At 42.7% G+C, this 20,476-nt stretch overlaps 1 protein-coding gene across 16 annotated transcripts in view; it reads left to right on the forward strand.

The window, feature by feature from the left end:
* Positions 1 to 20,476, forward strand: part of CAST (calpastatin) — a 132,609-nt gene that overhangs the window by 90,900 nt on the left and 21,233 nt on the right. For 15 of the 16 annotated variants that reach the window (XM_005209749.4, XM_010807617.2, XM_005209750.4 and 12 more), the window contains 10 exon segments: positions 1,485 to 1,583; positions 3,094 to 3,174; positions 4,468 to 4,506; positions 5,000 to 5,092; positions 5,570 to 5,659; positions 6,705 to 6,806; positions 10,702 to 10,785; positions 11,735 to 11,782; positions 12,905 to 13,000; positions 14,814 to 14,909. In XM_005209749.4, coding sequence (XP_005209806.1) covers positions 1,485 to 1,583; positions 3,094 to 3,174; positions 4,468 to 4,506; positions 5,000 to 5,092; positions 5,570 to 5,659; positions 6,705 to 6,806; positions 10,702 to 10,785; positions 11,735 to 11,782; positions 12,905 to 13,000; positions 14,814 to 14,909 — 828 coding nt within the window. 16 annotated transcript variants of the gene reach the window in all.

The following is a 20,476-nucleotide window of genomic DNA, read 5'->3' on the forward strand; positions in this document are numbered from 1 at the left end:
AGGACCTTTTTAATGAATTGTTGTTTGAAGCTAATGAAACTGGGTTGGAAGTGTGACTTTCTTCATGTATGTCTATAACATTTTATATTGTAACCCTCTGTTCTGAAAACTCCAATTATATATCGAGGAGTTTACATTCCAGTTTCCCTCCTGCAAATGTACTTTCTTTAAACAGAGGTTTAAAGGAATCTAAAGAATGCCAGGCACTTCTTTATTCTGAAATTTCCATTTGAATCACCCCAGAGCTAACAGACCCCAGATTCTATTACACAGTCTGGTGAGTTCCTGAAGTTGTAGTAGATATATGGTAGTTGCAAAAAAAAAAGTAAGCGATCATTTTTAAGCTGAATTAAATAGTAAAGGGTCTTTCTTCAACTTGTTATTTTTCCCTTTGAAAGCAGCTTAGTCTTCACAATGAATCATTAAAAAATAATAATAATAACAAGTTGTTTTATTTATTTGGCCATACTGTGAGACATGTGGAACTTCTCTCACCAGGAATGGAACCCTTGCCTTGCAATGCCCCCCTGCCGTGGAAGGGTGGAGTCTTAACCACTGGACTATAGGGGAAGTCTCACAATGTATGATTCTTAACCTCAAAAATAGGGTGGAGTCACTGTTTCTTTTACCATTTTAAGCCCATATCGACAGAATAAACTGTCGCTTCTTATAAATTTAACATCCCTTTCAGGAAATTTCTATTTGTAAACATCCTCAGACAAGCAAGTGAACAGAAAACCACAAATGAATAAAAGAGCACAGGGCAATCCGTTCATGAGATGCATTTTATTTGGAAGAGGTGGAAACAACTGATAAAAAAAACCAAGCATCTTTCCTCTTTCATATAGCAACATGGTCATCATTCTTTGCATTTTGTTTTCTTCTTTCTTTTGACTATCGGTACAGTGGTCTGGCAGCCATAATGAACCATATGCTTGTTCCCCTAGTTAATAATGCTGCTTATTTTGCTGCTGCTGCTAAGTCGCTTCAGTCGTGTCCGACTCTGTGCGACCCCATAGACGGTAGCCCACCAGGCTCCCCCGTCCCTGGGATTCTCCAGGCAAGAACACTGGAGTGGGTTGCCATTTCCTTCTCCAATGCGTGAAAGTGAAAAGTGAAAGTGAAGTCGCTCAGTCGTGTCCGACTCCTAGCAACCCCATGGACTGCAGCCGACCAGGCTCCTCTGTCCATGGGATTTTCCAGGCAAGAGTACTGGAGTGGGGTGCCATTGCCTTCTCCAAATAATGCCTTTAGACTTACTGAAATTGTGATTCTTACTTGAATGTGGCTTTCTATCTTGCCAACCTAGAGTCTGTACTCTGGGACTTTAATAAGTTCTATTACAGGCCAGATTTTAACCATTTTGATAGCTGAAGAACTTTTGGTGTTTGCTATTTTTCTACATAGAATTTCTTTTGATGATTAAAATGTCAAAGTGAAGGATGTGCAGCAAGTAGCATTTACATATCTGCTCTGTTTTCCAGTCAGACATGGACACTGCTCTGGATGACTTAATAGACACTTTAGGAGAACCTGAAGAGATGAAAGAAGATAACACAACATATACCGGACCGGAAGTGTCGGTACGTGACCTTGATGTCTCTAAAGATTCGTACCTAGTGAGTAAGAGGGCTGGTAGGTCATGGCCCTGATGCACGCAAGGATGCACCGTGTTCTGTCACTTGAAGAGAAAGAGGATGCTGTTAGCGTCCGTGGTAGCAAATGAACATGAGTGTTGTGGTTGGAAACTGTCCCAGGGAGCTATGCAAGCTGTGCTGATCAGCAAACCCCGATTGCTTGTTTCTTCTGAGACTACAGCTGGGATGTACTCTGTTGAGTCACAAAGACTTACTTTCTGTCTTCGAGGTTTACATCCTCATGGTTTCCAGATATTTCCATCCTGTGACTTGAGCTTATTCTGACGTCTAGATATTTTCTGCCCGCAGTTCATTTCTACTCCTGATTCATAAAAAGCAATTGTATATTCTTTGGTATTAAGAAAGATGTTCCATAGATTGGAAGAAAATATTGCAACAGACACAACAAAGGACTTGTTTCTAGAGTTTATGAAGAATTTTTGAAAGTGAGAAAAAACAATCCAGTATAAAATTAGGAGAAAATTTGACCAGTAGACACATGAAAGTCTCCCTAGTAATTGGGAAAATGATACTAAAACGCAGAGGGATAGCACTTCACACTTACCTGATTGGCAGAAGTGTAGACGTCTGACACGTGACAGAGGCTGTGGTTGTCACCTGAATATAAGCATTCCCTCTAACCAGCACTTCCATGTCTAGACAGATTCCCGGGAGGGGGGCCTTGCACAGTGTGTAAGGAGTTATAAGAACAGGTGAAACATTTGGAAATAATTGCATTCAACAGGAAACAAGATGATGACAAGTGGAATGCTTTATAGTGGTTAAAATGGTTTGTTCATGTATCAATATGGTTTCATTACAAAAGCATAATTTTTGAATGAAGAATAGTACATTGCAGAATGATAGTAGAATTTGATCTGATACCATTTATGTAACACTTGAAAATAGGCAAAATAATGGTGTATATTGTTTATGGATACTTATATGTGGAATAATTGTTTTACAATATACTCAGCTTTATACTGATGGATGTGATAAAGTTTGGGGTGGTGGCTATCTCTGGAAAACAAGGAAGAAAAATTGGATTGGAGAGTGCTAAAACAGAGATATCACTCTGACTTTTTTTCATTACATAAGAAATAGCTAGATCTATTGAGTTATATAGAAATTCACTGTTACCAACTACTCTTTTATAGGTATATAAATATTAGATAATGCAAATTATTTAAAAATAAAATGTATTTTATATAGGAATCAAATTTAATATATTGGTTTGAATATTTTATAGCATTATTTATGGGTTAAGCCAATTAAATATGGGCAAGTATCTGTAGAAACATAAAATTTCAGAGTTGCATAAACTGCTGGCTTCTTAATGATTTGTATTTAATCTCAATAGTTCCATAAGTTAATAATGCAATAGTACTTTGATTTAAGAGTTATGTATACAACATTCTCAGCTAAAATCCCTATACGTACTTTTTTTTTTCCCTAGGATCCAATGAGTTCTACCTACATAGAGGAACTGGGTAAAAGAGAATCCACACTTCCTCCAAAATATAAGGAACTTCTGAATGTAAGTTAAACAGTTATGTATTTACACCTTATTGTTTTCTCTTTGGAATTATAATTTTTATCACATTAATATATCCAATTATTTTAACTTAGATAAAATAAGGGGCTTGTGAAACTATCATTACTCTGAAGCTCACCGTATTAGTTTGATGGGGCTGCCATGTCAGAGTGTTACAGATTGGATGGCTTAAACAACAGAAACTTACTATCTCACAGTTCTGGGGGCTCGAAGACTGGAATCAAGATGTGGGCAGAGTTGGTTCTGTTTCAGGCCCCTCTGCTTGGTCTCCACATGTGGATACCTCCGTGTGGAATAACTCTACATCTTCTTTCCATGTGTACATATCTGCATGTCGTCTTTTCTCTATATGGATCGCTGGGTCACTTCCCCCTTTTATAGGAACACTGGTCATATTGAAATAAGACTGATCTTAATGTTGTCATTTCACCTTAATTACCTCTGTAATTAAATTCAATACCACTTCATGGCAAATAGATGGGGAAACAGTGGAAACAGTGGCTGACTTTATTTTTCTGGGCTCTAAAATCACTGCAGATGGTGATTGCAGCCATGAAATTAAAAGACGCTTACTCCTTGGAAGGAAAGTTATGACCAACTTAGATAGCATATTCAAAAGCAGAGACATTATTTTGCCAACAAAGGTCCATCTAGTTAAGGCTATGGTTTTTCCAGTGGTCATGTATGGATGTGAGAGTTGGACTATAAAGAAAGCTGAGCGCCGAAGAATTGATGCTTTTGAACTGTGGTGTTGGAGAAGACTCTTGAGAGTCCCTTGGACTGCAAGGAGATCCAACCAGTCCATCCTAAAGAGATCAGTCCTGGGTGTTCATTGGAAGGACTGATGCTAAAGCTGAAACTCCACTACTTTGGCCACCTCATGAGAAGAGCTGACTCATTGAAAAAGACTCTGATGCTGGGAAAGATTGAGGGCAGGAGGAGAAGGGGACAACAGAGGATGAGATGGTTGGATGGCATCGCCAACTCGATGGACATGGGTTTGGGTGGACTCCGGGAGTTGGTGATGGACAGGGAGCCTTGGCGTGCTGAGGTTCATGGGGTCGCCAAGAGTCAGACACGACTGAGCGACTGAACTGAACTGAAAGGCCCCATCTTCAAATAGAGTCCCATTCTGAGGTTTTGGGGGATGGGACTTCAGCATGTGAGTTTGGGGAGGATACAGTTCAGCCCATCCCATTCACTGAGGTATGCATTTTGCTGACTGTAAGGATTAATCTTGCCTTCTCAGCATCATCAAACTAATATTTGTTTCAGAAAGAAGAAGGGATCGCAGGGCCTCCTCCAGACTCCTTGGTGAGTTTACATAAATGTCTTCCAAGATCAGATTTAACATTTTTCATATCTTTGGTTGGGGGAATAGTTATCAATTCTGTATTTTTGGATTATGACTATAGTGATCTCTGAATCAGATGAAGTTTCCATCTATTCAAAGGAAGAGGGTGGGGATGGGGGTCATTTCAGTGCTTGTTTATTTCCTAATTAGTTCTTTTTTGAGGGAAAGAAGAATGGGACAAGAAAGTTTTAGGACAGAATAAATATTATTAAAAATAAGATGAGAATATCCTACCAGCATAATAACAAGTACGTTGAGAGAAACAGAAAAATAATATGCACTGAGCATCCAATTTCCTCCCAAACATAGGCTTTCATCTGAGTTATTTCATTAAGTATCTCCTTTGGTAGTCAAAGACTTGCACGAGTGCATTCACCATTTGCTGGGTTTGTAATCTGTTCTGTCACTTAAATGGTTCCCATATGTGACCCGTCATGCTGCCTGTTTCTTTAGAAACCCCTGGGGCCCAATGATGCCATCGATGCCTTGTCATCCGACTTCACCTGCAGTTCCCCTACAGCTGATGCAAAGAAAACTGAGAAAGAGGTATGGTTTTTAATGCCCTTAGGGAAGCTTGTTAGAAACTACCTCCCACTTTAAGACAACAACTTTTTTTTTAAACTTCATTTTTCACTTCACTGCGTCTTCATTGCTGTGTTCGGGCTTTCTCTAGTTGGGGCAAGCGAGGCCTGTTCTCTAGTTGCGATGTGTAGGCTTCTGCAGGGGGCTTCTCTTGTTGCTGGGCCGGGGCTCTAGGTGCACAGGCTTCAGTTGTTGTGGCTCGAGGGCTCTAGAGCACAGGCTCAGTGGTCTTGGCGCACGGGCATGGTTACTCCAATGCATGTGGGATCTTCCCTGGCCAGGGAGCGAACCTGTGTCCCCTGCATTGCAAGGCGGCCTCTTAACCGCTGGCCACCAGGGAAGCCCCAAGATGCCAAGGCTTTTTACTTCTGGTTCTTACCGTTTGGTTCATATGTTTCCTTCATCTGCCAGTCAAACCTTCTTCTGTATTTTATTTTTCAGAAATCTACAGAAGAGGCTTTAAAAGCTCAGTCAGCTGGGGTGATCAGAAGTGCTGCTCCACCCCAAGAGAAAAAAAGGAAAGTGGAAAAGGTATCAATAATTACTTCTTTGAACTTCAGCACGGTGCCCTGGATAGCAGTTTGGTTTCCTGAGGCTGATCCAGCTGACTGGGGGGGAGGTCTCAATAGTGCATTATACCCGTAGACCTCCTTTACTCCCCTCAGGCCTCGGGCCTGCGTGGCATAGTGAAACCAGTCAGGCTTATGTTGGTCGGGCAGGCCTTCTCTGTTTCTACAGATGCTTATGGGTGATTTTGGCACATGTGCCTTGGTTGTGGGAAAAGACTGTCTCACTGTTACATTACACAGAAGGGCAGGACCCCAGAGACACCACTCTCTGGGGACATCAGATCTTTGACTTGATTTTCTAAAGGGCCTAGAGTCCTGTGACCCTCAAAGGGAGCGTTTCTGCAGTTACTCTGTTCACCTTGACCACAGTCAGCTATAACCTGCTTCTCAGGAATCCTGAAAGGCGGCCCTGCAGCTCTGGACTGGATGAGAAGACCTGCCCTGTCTGCAGATCGCCCAGATACTGCAGGGAGGAGTTTTCTGTGGGTGCTGCTCTGCCTCTGGCTCGTGGAGTGGCCAGTTTATTTTTTATCTGGAGGAGCAGAGAGCACCACACCCCTGAGTGTGGGAATTCCTACAGCTGTGAGCCACTTCAGGGCCCCCTGCTTCCTGGGCTCCGCTGGGCTACAGGACAGGGTTATCAGAGTCATTTTTAAGGGACCTAAGTTTAGAAAAAGAAACACAGTACTTTGATACGAGTATTTTACAATTATTACTCTACGTGCACCTCTCGCCTCCTAAGAGGTGAAGTGCACACCCGTACAGGAGCCCCGTTACTGTGCAAACGGGTCCTACCCCATGTTTCCTGTCACCGGTAAGTTCTTATTTCTTTCTCCTTTTTTTGCTGGGTTTCAAGTAGCACTGCCTTCCTAGAGTCCTTCCTCAAGCCACAGCTCATTCCTAGAGATTTACTGACAAAATGTGAATGTCATGAAGAAGTAGGTGGCTTATCGAGGTTGAGGAGAGCGTCTCGTTTTTCATGTACAGAATTCTTTGCTTCTCCGCAGGATGCCATGACTGAGCACGCCCTGGAGGCCCTGTCAGCCTCCCTGGGCACCCGGAAGCCGGAGCCGGAGCTCGACCCCAGCTCCATTAAGGAGGTCGATGAGGTACTGACCTGGGGGTTCACGTACAAAGCCTGTTAGTCTGCAGCTTACAAGGTTACGAAACTAATGCCCAACATATGTTTAGAACTTTTGTACCACTTTTGTTTTTATTAGAGATCTCAAATGAACTGTGCTTTGTTCTGCTGTACTTTCAGGGTCTGGCTAATTCAGGTATTTTATTGCCAGGGAGTTAACAACCAGGAAGGATATTTGAGTGTTTGTCTTATAAACCATCTAGAATTGTCATACTTCAAATGAACGACTAATCTCCTTTGCCAATTCTTAAGTGACACCTGGCTAAACAAGATAACATAGAGGTGGTGGCCTGATGAGAAACAGGTTGTCTGCTCGTATGGAAATTAGAAATCTGTCTTTGCAAAAAGGTTCTAGGTGCTTCTATTTATAAAGAAAGAGAGGAGATGGCTGCAGATGGGGGTGGGAGATCCTTTATATAACTCTGGGGAAAAGTGTTGAAACCTTGTTGCCAATTAGAATAAAATCAAGCAATAATTGCTTTATAACTAAAAGGAATGCACGTTTAGAGTATGGAGCTGGGGAGTTGCTCCTGTTTGGTAGAGGAGTTTTCATGTTAAGTTTCAGTTTTTAAGGGATTGCTGAGGAGTCCTCTTGGGGGAAAAGAGGAGGGGAAGCAGAGGGATGTCCTGGGGCCACCCTTGGCCAGGCAGTGGTGGGGAGACCCTCCGGAGCGCCCGCCTCCCAGCTCAGGTGGGACCTGGTGGCTGTCGCTGTCACAATGCTGCAGCCTCTGCTGTCACTTCCTGTTCCGGGTCTCCGGAGGAAGGTGGGTCTCCGTCACTTTCAGCAGCTCCCCCGTCTGGGACCACCCGGTCCCCAATGGGCCAGTTTCTATCGTCAACCTTTTTGGAGGACTCACTGGGTGCCGTATGGCACGAAAGGCTTTACGAAGGCGAAGGCAAGGGAGCGGGAGAAGCCGCCTTTGTCCTCCAGGACCAAGTAATGTACAGGGAGAAGGGGAACTTGGATTGCAGCAGGGTGCGAGGGGGCACAGCATCTGGAGGAAAGGGTGGTCCTGGCAGGACCCTGGGGGTCCACCACTGAGGGCTCCGTGGCAGCCCGCTGAGGGCACTTCTGCCTTGGGGCTGTTTGATTAGGGTGATTTAAGAAGATGATAATTTGGGGAGGGAACGTATAGACATAAATCCCAGAATGAAAAGACTCTTAGGAGTGACTAAAATCAGATGAGTGGATATGAAACAAGTTATGTCAAAATAAGTTTTAAACAGTTTGGGTTTACGGATGTAGAGTAATTAAAGCATTAGTCACTTTGTCGTGTCTGACTCTTTGTGACCCCATGGACTGTAGCCTGCCAGGCTCCTCTGTCCATGGACTTCTCCAGGCAAGGATACTGGAGTGGTTTGTCATTCCCTTTTCCATGGGATCTTCCCAACCCAGGGATCGAATTCAGGTCTTCCACATTGTAGGCAAGTTCTTAACCCTCTGAGGGACCAGTTCAGTTTAGTCGCTCAGTCGTGTCTGACTCTTGGCAACCCCGGGGACTGCAGCACGCCAGGCCTCCTTGTCCATCACCAACTCCTGGAGTTTACTCAAACTCATGTCCATTGAGTCGATGATGCCATCCAACCAACTCATCCTCTGTCATCCCCTTCTCTTCTTGCCTTCGATCTTTCCCAGCATCAGGGTCTTTTCCAATGAGTCAGTTCTTCGCATCAGGTGGCCAAACTATTGGACTTTCAGCTTCTGCATCAGTCCTTCCAATGAACATTCAGGACTGATTTCCTTTAGGATGGACTGGTTGGATCTTCTTGCTGTCCAAGGGACTCTCAAGAGTCTTCTCCAACACCACAGTTCAAAAGCATCAATTCTTTGGCACTCAGCTTTCTTTATAGTCCAACTCTCACATCCATACGTGACTCCTGGGAAAACCAAAGCTTTGACTAGATGGAACTTTGTTGGCAAAGTAATGTCTCTGCTTTTTAATACCAGGGAATATGTTAAATTTCCTCTAGAAAGCTAGCAAACTCTTAAAATTTAAACAAAAAGAACAGTTCCTTTTCACTCTTTCCACTAGTTTTCCTTTTAAATTATATATAAAGTATGAAGATTTTCTAACCCTCTGGATCCTTACATTGAGTTTTAGTACCTGATCATGAATTCACTACTTTGGTTAGTCTGCTGTGATAACCCCATAAAGATTGATATGGTATAGGAGTCCATGGCCACTCCAGCACATTCTACGCCAGGGGATGCTTCAGAGAGGAGGTCCATGCCTGCTTGTCGTTCTCATAAATAATGTACCATGGCATATTTATTCTGTAGTGATACCTCATTATTAATCTCCCCAGATTCTAGGGCTTCGCTGGTAGCTCAGTTGGTAAAGAATCTGCTTGCAATGCAAGAAACCAGGGTTCTATCCCTGGGTCTGCAAGATCCCTTGGAGAAGAGAATGGCAATCCACTCCAGTACTCTTGCCTAGAAAATCCCATGGACAGAGGAGCCCAGCGGGCTACAGTCCATGGGAGCTGCAAAAGAGTCAGACATGAGTTAGCGACTAAACCACCACCATTTTTAGTGCTGTTAACTAGTCTGGAACTATGTCAATTCAGGGATGTTTGTTTTCATTGCCTATTGAATACAGACCACAGTGCAGACATTTAAGATATATAAAGATCAAAGAGGAATAGAAAGGTATCTAGCTGTGCATATGACTCACTGTTCACAAGCCCAAGTCGGGGCACGGTCCTATATGGGTGACTCTTCCATGAGGACTGTTTTATAGCTGGAGACCTCACAGATCCCTGAACTGGGGAGAACTACGGTGTAATAGGATGTCCACTATATCCTGAAATAGAATATAACTGGAAACATTTTTAAAAAAAATCCTTTCATCCCTTAATGACGGCTATTATTCTATAGAAAAATAAAACTATAATACCAAAGCCTAGAAAAAGTACCTGGCTTATTAAAAGTGCTCATTAAATATTTTAAAATTAATCAACTAACTAAGCATTCAATGGAGAACCACGATCTTAGGCTGAGACGTAGGTGGGAGCAATAAGGTGAGCTAGAATCAGCTAAATACCACCCACCCCACAAACACGCACACATACATACACACACTTTTGTGCCCAGTAGCTCCTTGGCTTGTGATTTAAATCCATGTCTTGATACTGATACAGATTATTACATAGCATGAAACTTCACATTACCCACCAGTAACTTAAAATGTAGACGTTCCGTCCTGAAAGCCACTGATCTGCTGCGGCAGTGCACTTCTATGTACGTGCATTCGGTTGCTCGTGGTTCAGTAATCCAGTGAATCTTGGTGTTACTGAAGGGAGTTCTTGTAAAAGAGGTAAAACCAGTTATCCATGTATCAACCAGATTTGTGATGGGATGTCTCTCCCATTTCTCATCTGTTTAACACTGAACGAGTTTAACACTCTTGAGCATTGTTTTTTTTTTTTCTCCCCCTTAGATAAGTACCTCATTGAGTATGACAGATGAAGGCTGTAAAATCATTGCAACTAACTTGTGCACTCTTCTTAACTTTCTTCCAAGAATATTTATTTAATTTTCTCTGCTGGTCTTTACAAATCAAGAGAGCTAGGTAAGGGTTCTTAAAGAAGTAGCCCCGTTTTACAGCTGAAGAAACTGAGGCAAAGAAAGTCTGGGTGGCTTCCCAGGGTCACGGAGACAGGGCAGGGACGCCTCCCCGGGACTCCTGGCTGGCTTGTTTTTCCTCCACCTCCAGTCTCCCTACACCACCTCCTCCCGGCCGCTCACTAGGCCCTTTAATCTGATTGGGTCTTCTCCTCAACACCCATGGAGTACATAAAGTGATGTCTTATTTTACCTGTATTATCCAATTTTTTTTTTTCCTCTCCACTTTCTTTAGGCAAAAGCCAAAGAAGAGAAAGTAAAGAAATGTGGTGAAGATGAGGAAACAGTCCCATCGGAGTACAGATTAAAACCGGCCACAGTACGTTGCTCACCTCGTTGCGTGCCAGCGGCTCGCTGCTCCTGCCCATGTGTCCCGTGGCGCCCTGTCTGTCCCCAGGAGGCTTCAGGGCATGTCTGGCCAAGTTCAGATAACAACTCTGGAAACCCTGAAACTTTTATTTTCTGTCCTGAACAGTTGAACCCTTTAAAAGAGGGTTTCCTAAGTAGCGACCATGTGTGGTCACTAAAATTCCCACAAATTCAAGTGTTTCAGCTATTAACCATACTTGACATAGATCCTTAACCTTAAAGTGGAAGGAATAATTTGGAGTTTATATTTTCTCTAACTGCCAATGGATAAAAGCACATAGATCTTGTAAGTGGTAGAGAAACATATAATGATTTACCAGTGTCTTCAGTGAAAGTGGGTTTGGTTTGGTGTGAGGAGACTGGACTTATCCCTGTAATTATATTTGTCATTTATCTTTGAAAGAATGCACATAAATGTATGATGGGAAATAGTTGTAATGCTTATATATGGAAAGTATAAAGTATTTTAAGAAATATTCTAGAATGTGAATGTCCAAACAACTAAAACAGTTTTATAGGAATGAGATCTACCTCTTCACCCTGGTTGGAGAATCAAAACCTTTTTTTCAGCCTTTCTTTGATGAAGCTGCATCTTTCTTGCCAAAGAACCTTTTAAAAAATTCTACTTCCCTATCCAAAGATGGAAATTATTTTCTAGTAACTTAAAAAAAAAAAGTACTTACATTGTACTTTATAGCATTAGGTCTTGATTTTTATAACTCAGCTCCTTATTCTGATATGTTAATTTAAAAAATTAATTTGAAATACAAACTCACTCAAACATATCAGAAAAAGACAGTCTCTTCTCTCATATCCTGGAATTTCAAAAACAAACTTAATGGAATAAGAAAGCAAAATTTTTTGTTTCATTTTAAATGAATTTTCAATTTCATTCACAGGATAAAGATGGAAAACCACTCTTGCCAGAGGCTGAAGAAAAACCCAAGGTGAGGAAATAAGTTTTTTTCTGATACTTAAAAAAAAAATACAACTGTAAGATATAAACAGATAATTTTCATAGACCAGATCTCACTGTGGAGACTCATATGCCAGCCTAGTATTAAGGAGAAAGGAACCTTTGACAGCAGCATTTGGCCATTTCACGCATTTTAATGATTATTTACCTCATGAATTATTACCTATTATAAGTTTATAGGTGATATTCATTGTACATAGGAGCTGATATCAAGAGGGCCCTCAAATTAGGTCATTAGCATTTACTTTGATCCTATTCTTATCATCAAATGCTCTGATTCTACACTACCTTTACTTAATTTGGTATTAGCCAGCATAGTGACCTGTCATGATGATACTAAGCAACTACATTTATTAGTCACTTACTGTGTGCCTGACACCACACTAAATGGTGTTTGTGTGTTAGCATTTTGAGAACTCGCTGAATGAGGAAGGCACTATTATTATCCCCACTTGACAGGTGAGGAAATTAAGACATAAAAGGATCCTGTAAATAGCCCAAAGTCAAATAGCTAGCAAGTAGCAAGGCCAGGGCTCAAAACTCAGCCTGTCCCTCTCTGGGGCCAAGCTTCTGAATTACATGCCATCTGTCTGTCTTAGATTAGGGCATGTGGAGATTTTGACCAATTACAGTAAATAAATAATACTACTTCACCAGAAGGAACTAGGGATAACAGAACTTTCCTGCCAAACCCACGTTCTCATAGAAAGGGAACATATGATCTATGTTTCCTCTGGCTTATTCATTACGGAAGTCAATAGGAAGTAGAAAAAGCAATCACATAAAAAAAACCATGCAGCTCTCACAAAATTACTTTGAAATTGAAGTATCAGGAAAACTTTTAGCTGAATAAACCTTTAACATTTTTTATGGTACTCGGTGTTCAGTATTCATTACTTGTTGTGTGACATTTATCTTATATTGATAAATGAAATGTATGCCCTGTATAAATTAGCTTTGGGTTTTAGATCCTAAAATGCAACCTAATATATGTTAACTAGAAAAACTTTTTCTCTAGGAAAGAATTTTTTCTTCTATCAAAATAAAAAAAAAATATTTTTTTTCATACTATATAATATTCCTTATATTACAGCCCCTGAGTGAATCAGAACTCATCGATGAACTCTCAGAAGATTTTGACCAGTCTAAGTGTAAAGAAAAACAATCTAAGCCAACTGAAAAAACAGAGGTATGTTTCTAAAACTTAAAATCTCCAGTTTTGGTCGTTTTTCAGTGTTTGTCTATCATCTTGAAAATGCCAGGACCAAACGTATTTTAACAGGAAGCAGCTGATGAAAAGGCCTGTTTTGCCATATTTTTTCACATGCTGTGTTCATCTTGCCTGTTTATGGATGTGCTTTGTTTTCCCAAGCTGACGCTGATACTCTTGCAGTTTAAGTCCTGTAATCAAGTATTCCGTTCAGGAGAGCCTTCACACCAATGCTTTTCTTTCCCTTCTTGCTTCTGTAACTGACCTACTTAAAGCTGTCATCACTCATCACCTCAAGACGGCCGTGGCCTCTGTCTTTGGTCTCCTTCCAGCCCACCCCATGTGTCCACTGGCATTATTCTTTCTCAGCATGTTTGTAGCCACAACATCCCCCTGTTCCAATGCCAAGAGCTTCCCAAAAGAGTTCCTGCTTGTTTATTTGGGTCTGGAGAAGGAAATGGCAACCCACTCCAGTGCTCTTGCCTGGACAGTCCCATGGACAGAGGAGCCTGGCGGGCTACAGTCCACGGGGTCGCAAGAGTCGGACACGACTGAGCGACTAAACACCACCACCACCAGCTTCCTTCCCTACCAAGATGTGTCCCCCATCACTAAACTCTGATAGTAAGTACTTATGTATCTTCAAGCTTTTCTCATGTGGTTCTTTCTGCTTGGAATAACCTCTCCAAATTCTAGATCAGCTAAAATTGTAGTCAGCCCTAAAAGGCTCTGCTAAAATATGGCCTTTGTCTCCCGCATGTCCCTCCCCAAACCTTACCACACTTCCAACTCTTAAGAAGCAGAATACAACACGCCAGGGAAGTCTGTCATGCTTTCTTTTTATATCCCTGTTGGGACATTTGTTGCAAACAAGCTTTTAGCTGCTTTGGTCTTTACTTCTCACATGTGTACATATTTTTACATAGTAAATTTCTTGAAAGAAGAGATCATACACTATTAATGATCATCTGGTAAGCACCTTGCATATAGGATTTGCTTCCATAAATGTCTGGAATAAGAGCAACCTGTTTGAAATTTTACTCTTGTGACAAAATGATAGTGACTCTCAAACTTCAGTGTGCATCAGGATGACTGGGAAGGTTTATCAAAGTACAGATTACTGAGCCCCACCCCCAGAATTCTTGATTTAGTATGTTAAGGTGGGGCATACGAATTTGAATTTCTAACAAGTTCCCTAGCAGTGCTGAGGTTGGTGGTCGCAGGACCTCATTTTGAGAACCCCCAGGATAGTCTTACCACCTTGCATTTGTACCTAGCTATTTACAACTGACAGGGTGCTGTTAGATATATGAACATGATATATTTAAATATTGCATAATTGCAATATATATATATATATACTACAGCTATATAATATTATGTTGTATAACATTATGTATTATATGATGGCAAATCATCTAAATAATGACAGTTGATAACAATCTTTGCGCTTACTGTGTTCCCACGTACTATGCAAAGCACTTAGCGTGTTTTGTCTCATTAAAGGCCTTGAGATGTAGGTACTGTCATTGTTCTCATTTTGCAGATGTGGAAACTGTGTCTCAGAGAGGTTAAGTAACCCACCTAAGGTAAGAGGTAAAACCAAGTGACGTAGTGGTAGCTGCAGAGGTTTAACGTACCTTGAGTTATTCACTGCTCAAGATCCTTAGGCATTCAAGAAAATCATGCTCACAGCGGGTAGGGTAGCAGACCGTATTGTTGGTTCATTGTTGTCCCATTTTAATAACTGGGTATTTCAGAAGTCCTTCGTTGTGCCTGATTCTTTCTGCAGGCATCCCCGGCCGCTGCCCCTGTACCCGTGGCAGAGGACGTGCCTCGGACCTCTATGTGTTCCGTGCAGTCGGCTCCGCCCACAGCAGCTCCAGTGGTGAGTGACCCTCTGGGCCTTGGGAAATGTCTTGAGAAAGCAGTGTTCTTCCTCCCCTGCCCTTCCTCCTGTATTACCAATGTATTACCTTGTTCTAGCAAGATAAAAATTAAATCTTAGATAGCTCTATTATCCTCCAGGGAGGATAATACAGCTCCAGGGAGGAGCTGGAAACTCAGGCTAGATTTTAAGGTTTCCACTATTTCAGGTGGTTTTGTTTTTAACCTCTTGACATGCTTTCTAGCTCCTCAGCTACTGTGGATAATCATGCTTCTTCACTTTCTTGTGTCTTTCAAGCTGATTTGGAGCCCCACCAACAGCCAGAAGCACTTTTTATTGACTGTCCTGATGGAAAAGTCTGCACCTTTATCATCAGTTCAGTCACTCAGTTGTGTCTGACTCTTTGCGACCCCATGGACTGCAGTATGCCAGGCCTCCCTGTCCATCACCAATTCCCGGAGTTTACTCAAACTCATGTCCATCACGTCAGTGATGCCATCTGACCATTTCATCCCCTTTTCCTCCTGCCTTCAATCTTTCCCAGCATCAGGGTCTTTTCCAATGAGTCAGTTCTTCGCATCAGGTAGCCAAAGTATTGGAGTTTCAGCTTCAACATCAGTCCTTCCAGTGAATATTCAAGACTGATTTCCTTTAGGATGGACTGGCTGGATCTCCTTGCAGTCCAAGATATTCTCAAGAGTCTTCTCCAACACCACACGTCAAAAGCATCAATCATTTAGCATTCAGCTTTCTTTGTAGTCCAACTCTCACATCCATACATGACCACTGGAAAAACCATAGCTTTGACTCTACAGACCTTTGTTGGCAAAGTAATCTCTCAGCTTCTCAATATGCTGTTTAGGTTGGTCATAGCTTTTCTTCAAGGAGCAAGTGTCTTTTAATTTCATGGCTGCAGTCACCATCTGCAGTGATTTTGGAGCCCCCCAAAAATAGTCTGTCACTGTTTTCATTGTTACCCCATCTATTTGCCATGAAGTGATGGGATCAGATGCCATGATCTTAGTTTTGTGACTATTTTAAGCCAACTTTTTCACTCTCCTCTTTCACTTTCAACAAGAGGCTCTTTAGTTCTTCCCTTTCTGCCGTAAGGGGTGGTGTCATCTGTATATCGGAGAAGGCAATGGCACCCCACTCCAGTACTCTTGCCTGGAAAATCCCATGGATGGAGGAGCCTGGAAGGCTGCAGTCCATGGGGTCGCTGAAGGTCGGACACGACTGAGCGACTTTACTTTCACTTTTCAATTAAATGCATTGGAGAAGGAAATGGCAACCCACTCCAGTGTTCTTGCCTGGAGAATCCCAAGGATGGGGGAGCCTGGTGGGTTGCCATCTATGGGGTCGCACAGAGTCAGACACGACTGAAGCAACTTAGCAGCAGCAGCAACAGCAGCATCTGTATATCTGAGGTTATTGATGTTTCTCCCGGCAATCTTGATTCCAGCTTGTGCTTCCTCCAGCCCAGCGTTTCTCATGATGTACTCTGCATGTAAGTTAAATAAGCAGGGTGACAACATACAGCCTTGTTGTACTCCTTTTCCTATTTGGAACCAGTCTGTTGTTCCATGTCCAGTTCTAACTGTTGCTTCTTGACCTGCATACAGATTTCTCAGGAGGCAGGTAAGGTGGTGTGGTATTCCCATCTCTTGAAGAATTTTCCACAGTTTGTTGTGATCCACACAGTCAAAGGTTTTAGCGTAGTCAATAAAGCAGAATTAGATGTTTCTCTGGAACTCTCTTGCTTTTTCCATAGTCCAACAGATGTTGGCAATTTTATCTCTGGTTCCTCTGCCTTTTCTAAATCCAGCTTGAACATCTGGAATTTCTCAATTCATATACTGTTGAAGCCTGGCTTGGAGAATTTTGAGCATTACTTTACTATCGTGTGGGATGAGTGCAATTGTGTGGTAGTTTGAACATTCTCTGGCATTGCCTTTCTTTGGGATTGGAATGAAAACTGACCTTTTCCAGTCCTGTGGCCACTGCTGAGTTTTCCAACTTTGCTGGCTTATTGAGTGCAGCACTTTCACAGCATCATCTTTTAGGGTTTGAAATAGCTCAACTGGAATTCCATCACCTCTACTAGCTTTGTTCATAGTGATGCTATGGCCCACTTGACTTCACATTCCAGGATGTCTGGCTGTAGGTGGGTGATCACACCATCATGATTATCTGGGTCATGCAGATCTTTTTTGTACAGTTCTGTGTATACATAGAATTCTGTGAATACACAGAAGAACACAGAAGAACCTTTATCATCATGACTCCTTTTTTCTCCCAACTGAATGGTGACAGATGGACTCACTTCCTTTCCCTTTCTTCTTTTTGTGTCTCTGACTTTTTGACTTTTGTATGAAGTGTGATATTTAACTGGTTGAATCTGTGTTCTTCTGTTTTCATTAGCAAGTAGATTCTGACTCAGAGGATACCAGCTGATGGAACTATGTTTCCTTACTATAGACTTAGTGAATCTACAGGCTAAATAACTATCTTCTAGATTCTTTGCAGTATCTTCTCATTAAATATTCATGAGGACACTGTGAAATCTGTTCTGATCATGTCTCTCTTATTAATGAGGAAAATGAACTTTGAATGGACCTTGAGCAATTCACTTCACCCTTCAGAATCTCAGCTAGATTTAAAATAGGGTCCTGCACTCAGTCCCCCTCAAGCCTAGTGTGGATATGGGCCAGGTCTGACACTCACAGCTCAGTTGGATCATTCTCCTGTGGAAAAATTAAAGTGGGTGAAGAAACTCCTCTCCTGGTGGAACTTGGAAAGGCTTGCATGTGGAGGACAGGATCCTGCTGAGAAGTGGGAACAGCACTGTTTCCTGGGGAGACCAGTGAGCCCAGGTCAGGCCAGCACAGAGGTGTGGAGCCCTTGGGATACTGGGGTCTGTGCATTTAGTTGTTTGAGAGAAGAGGGCCTTGGGGAAGGTGTGGGACGTGTGTCCTGGGTACCCCGAGTGGGTGCTTCCTGCCAGGGAATCCTGGGTGCCATCGGCAAATCCCGTCACAGCCTTCCTCCTGCCTTGGACAGGACGTGACCTCCTTTTTGGCGTGGGAGATTCTCAGGGTACCCTCCAAAAACTATGAGGTTGTGGGAGTCAAGCCACAGGCCAGAGTGGTAAAGAACAGAAGTGGGAGAGAGAATCTTGGCAGAGACTGTGCAGGGAGTAGGCACAGAGTCAGTGACTGGAGTCAAAAAGACAGTAGCCAACATTCCAGTGCAGAACTCTCGTACCTAAACATGGCCACTACCTGTCGTCCTGAGTGTGACTGCCAGGGCTTAAGAGCAAGTTAGCTCCTTTCCAACTTTACCTTGACTGTAGAGACTCAAGCATTGGAGAGCGGGAAAAAAAAAAAAGAGCCATTCTCTTACCCCCTCTCCTGGGCCTCTACTCCACCAACTCTGGTTACCACGGTTGCGGAGTTTCTCACCACTGAGGTCAGTTGGCATTTCTGGGGTTGTGACGCCCACGGGAGCCAGAAACAATAGGCGCAGAATGTGATAAAGGTCAGAGAACTCCAGAGAGGCTGGAGGATGAACGAGCAAAAGCAGACAGTAAGCCAGGAGGGCGGGGATGAGTGTCTGCTGTCTGCATTCTTGTGGTAGAAAAAGAAAGTTTCCGGAGATTTGAGTTCTAGTTCTGAACTTGACAATGGAGATAGAAGCTTTTGTCCGTAGTCCTGTTTCTAGATCCATTAGTTATTAAGACTGCTGCTTCTCCTAGCTCTTCTAATGCTGTTTCACTTATTTCTTGAATCAGAGGACACAGAATAAGGCAGCGTTGGTTTCCAAAGATTCTGCAGCAGAGACTAGAAAACAAAAGTGTGAGCAAGTGACTGGGATCAGGTAGCAATGAGATTGTTTGGCTAAGACTTGGGGACCCCAGCAACTCTTGGTTACAATCCCAAGCAGGTTGAAGACATCAGGGGTGTTGTCCCTGGGGGGGAAAAAAATCTATGGAGTTTCCAACCACTCAGTTCAGTCCAATTGCTCAGTCGTGTCCAATTCTTTGTGACCCCATGGACTACAGCACTCCAGGCCTCCCTGTCCATCACCAACTCCCAGAGTTCACTCAGACTCATGTCCATTGAGTCAGTGGTGCCATCCAGCCATCTCATCCTCTGTCGTCCCCTTCTCCTTCTGCTTTCAATCCGTCCCAGCATCAGGGTCTTTTCCAGTGAGTCAGTTCTTCGCATCAGGTAGCCAAAGTATTGGAGTTTCAGCTTCAGCATCAATCCTTTTCCAATGAATAATCTAACCACTAGATGGTGATAAATCCCTTCCCACTTAACTGCCCTTTATTCCCTGGTGATCTTTTGTGGTGCAGCTTAGCAGCAGAACAAGTTTTCTTACTTAGGAGGGTAGCTAAGCTATAGAAAACAGAAAGACGCTTTTACTCCAATATGTACTCCATGTGAGGTCATATATCTTTTACGATAAGAATAATCTTTGAGACTGTTTAATTCAGGAGCCTTTACTTTGGATCAAGACCAACTGTGGGAAATTCATCAATTCTGCAACCCACACAGTAGAAACAATAGTTTAGTCAATGGTACTTATCCTTGATATGCATGATGTGTTCAGTTTTATATTCTTCATTAAAAATAAGCCTGACCAGCACCTGCTAAATTGATTTAAGTGCTGCTCACGTATGGATCGTGACCTATGGTTTGAAAAAAGCCAGCTCAAGGCAATGGCACCCCACTCCAGTACTCTTGCCTGGAGAATCCCATGGACGGAGGAGCCTGGTAGGCTGCAGTCCATGGGGTCACTAAGAGTCGGACACAACTGAGCAACTTTACTTTCACTTTTCACTTTCATGCATTGGAGAAGGAAATGGCAACCCACTCCAGTGTTCTTGCCTGGAGAATCTCAGCGACGGCGGAGCCTGGTAGACTGCTGTCTATGGGGTCGCACAGAGTTGGACACGACTGAAGCAACTTAGCAGCAGTAGCAGTCCTATCTTTTAGCCCAAACATAATTTATTCTTTATTTTCCCTTTATGCCATTTACATTCTGTGTTCATCCAGTTTTGTTTTGTTTTTTTTTAATAACACTGTGTCCGGTGTTATTACTGTATCTTAGGGAGCATGTTTCATTTTCATCAGCTGGACCACAGGCAGACTGATCTCACTGTATCACTCAGGTTAGTAGGTCACACAGACCGTCATCTGAACTGGCGTGAGTCCACTCTGACCAGTAGAAGCCACACAGAGAACGCAGGCTTCTGTGCCTACAGGCTCAGCCAGAGTCATCGCCTCCAGGGCAGGTCTGGCTGTTTCAATGGGAAAAACGTCCTCTCGAGGGCTTTTCTGGGCCTCTTTCCTGTGCCATCTCTAGGACAGTTGCCTGAAGATCATGTCTTTTTCTTCTTTCCTGGCTTTCGGCTTCTCCGTGGTCCTCCCCATTCAGTGAACTGCCTTATTCCTGAACCAGAGTGCTGGTTAGATCTTATAAGCTTCTCAGTGCCAGCTCACAAATTGCACACTCTTAATGTTTAATGTAAGAAGCTTGCCCTCATTTTTAACACGTCAGGT

This window comes from Bos taurus, chromosome 7 (genome assembly GCF_002263795.3).
Source record: "Bos taurus isolate L1 Dominette 01449 registration number 42190680 breed Hereford chromosome 7, ARS-UCD2.0, whole genome shotgun sequence".
In the NCBI taxonomy this organism is placed as follows: domain Eukaryota; kingdom Metazoa; phylum Chordata; class Mammalia; order Artiodactyla; family Bovidae; genus Bos; species Bos taurus.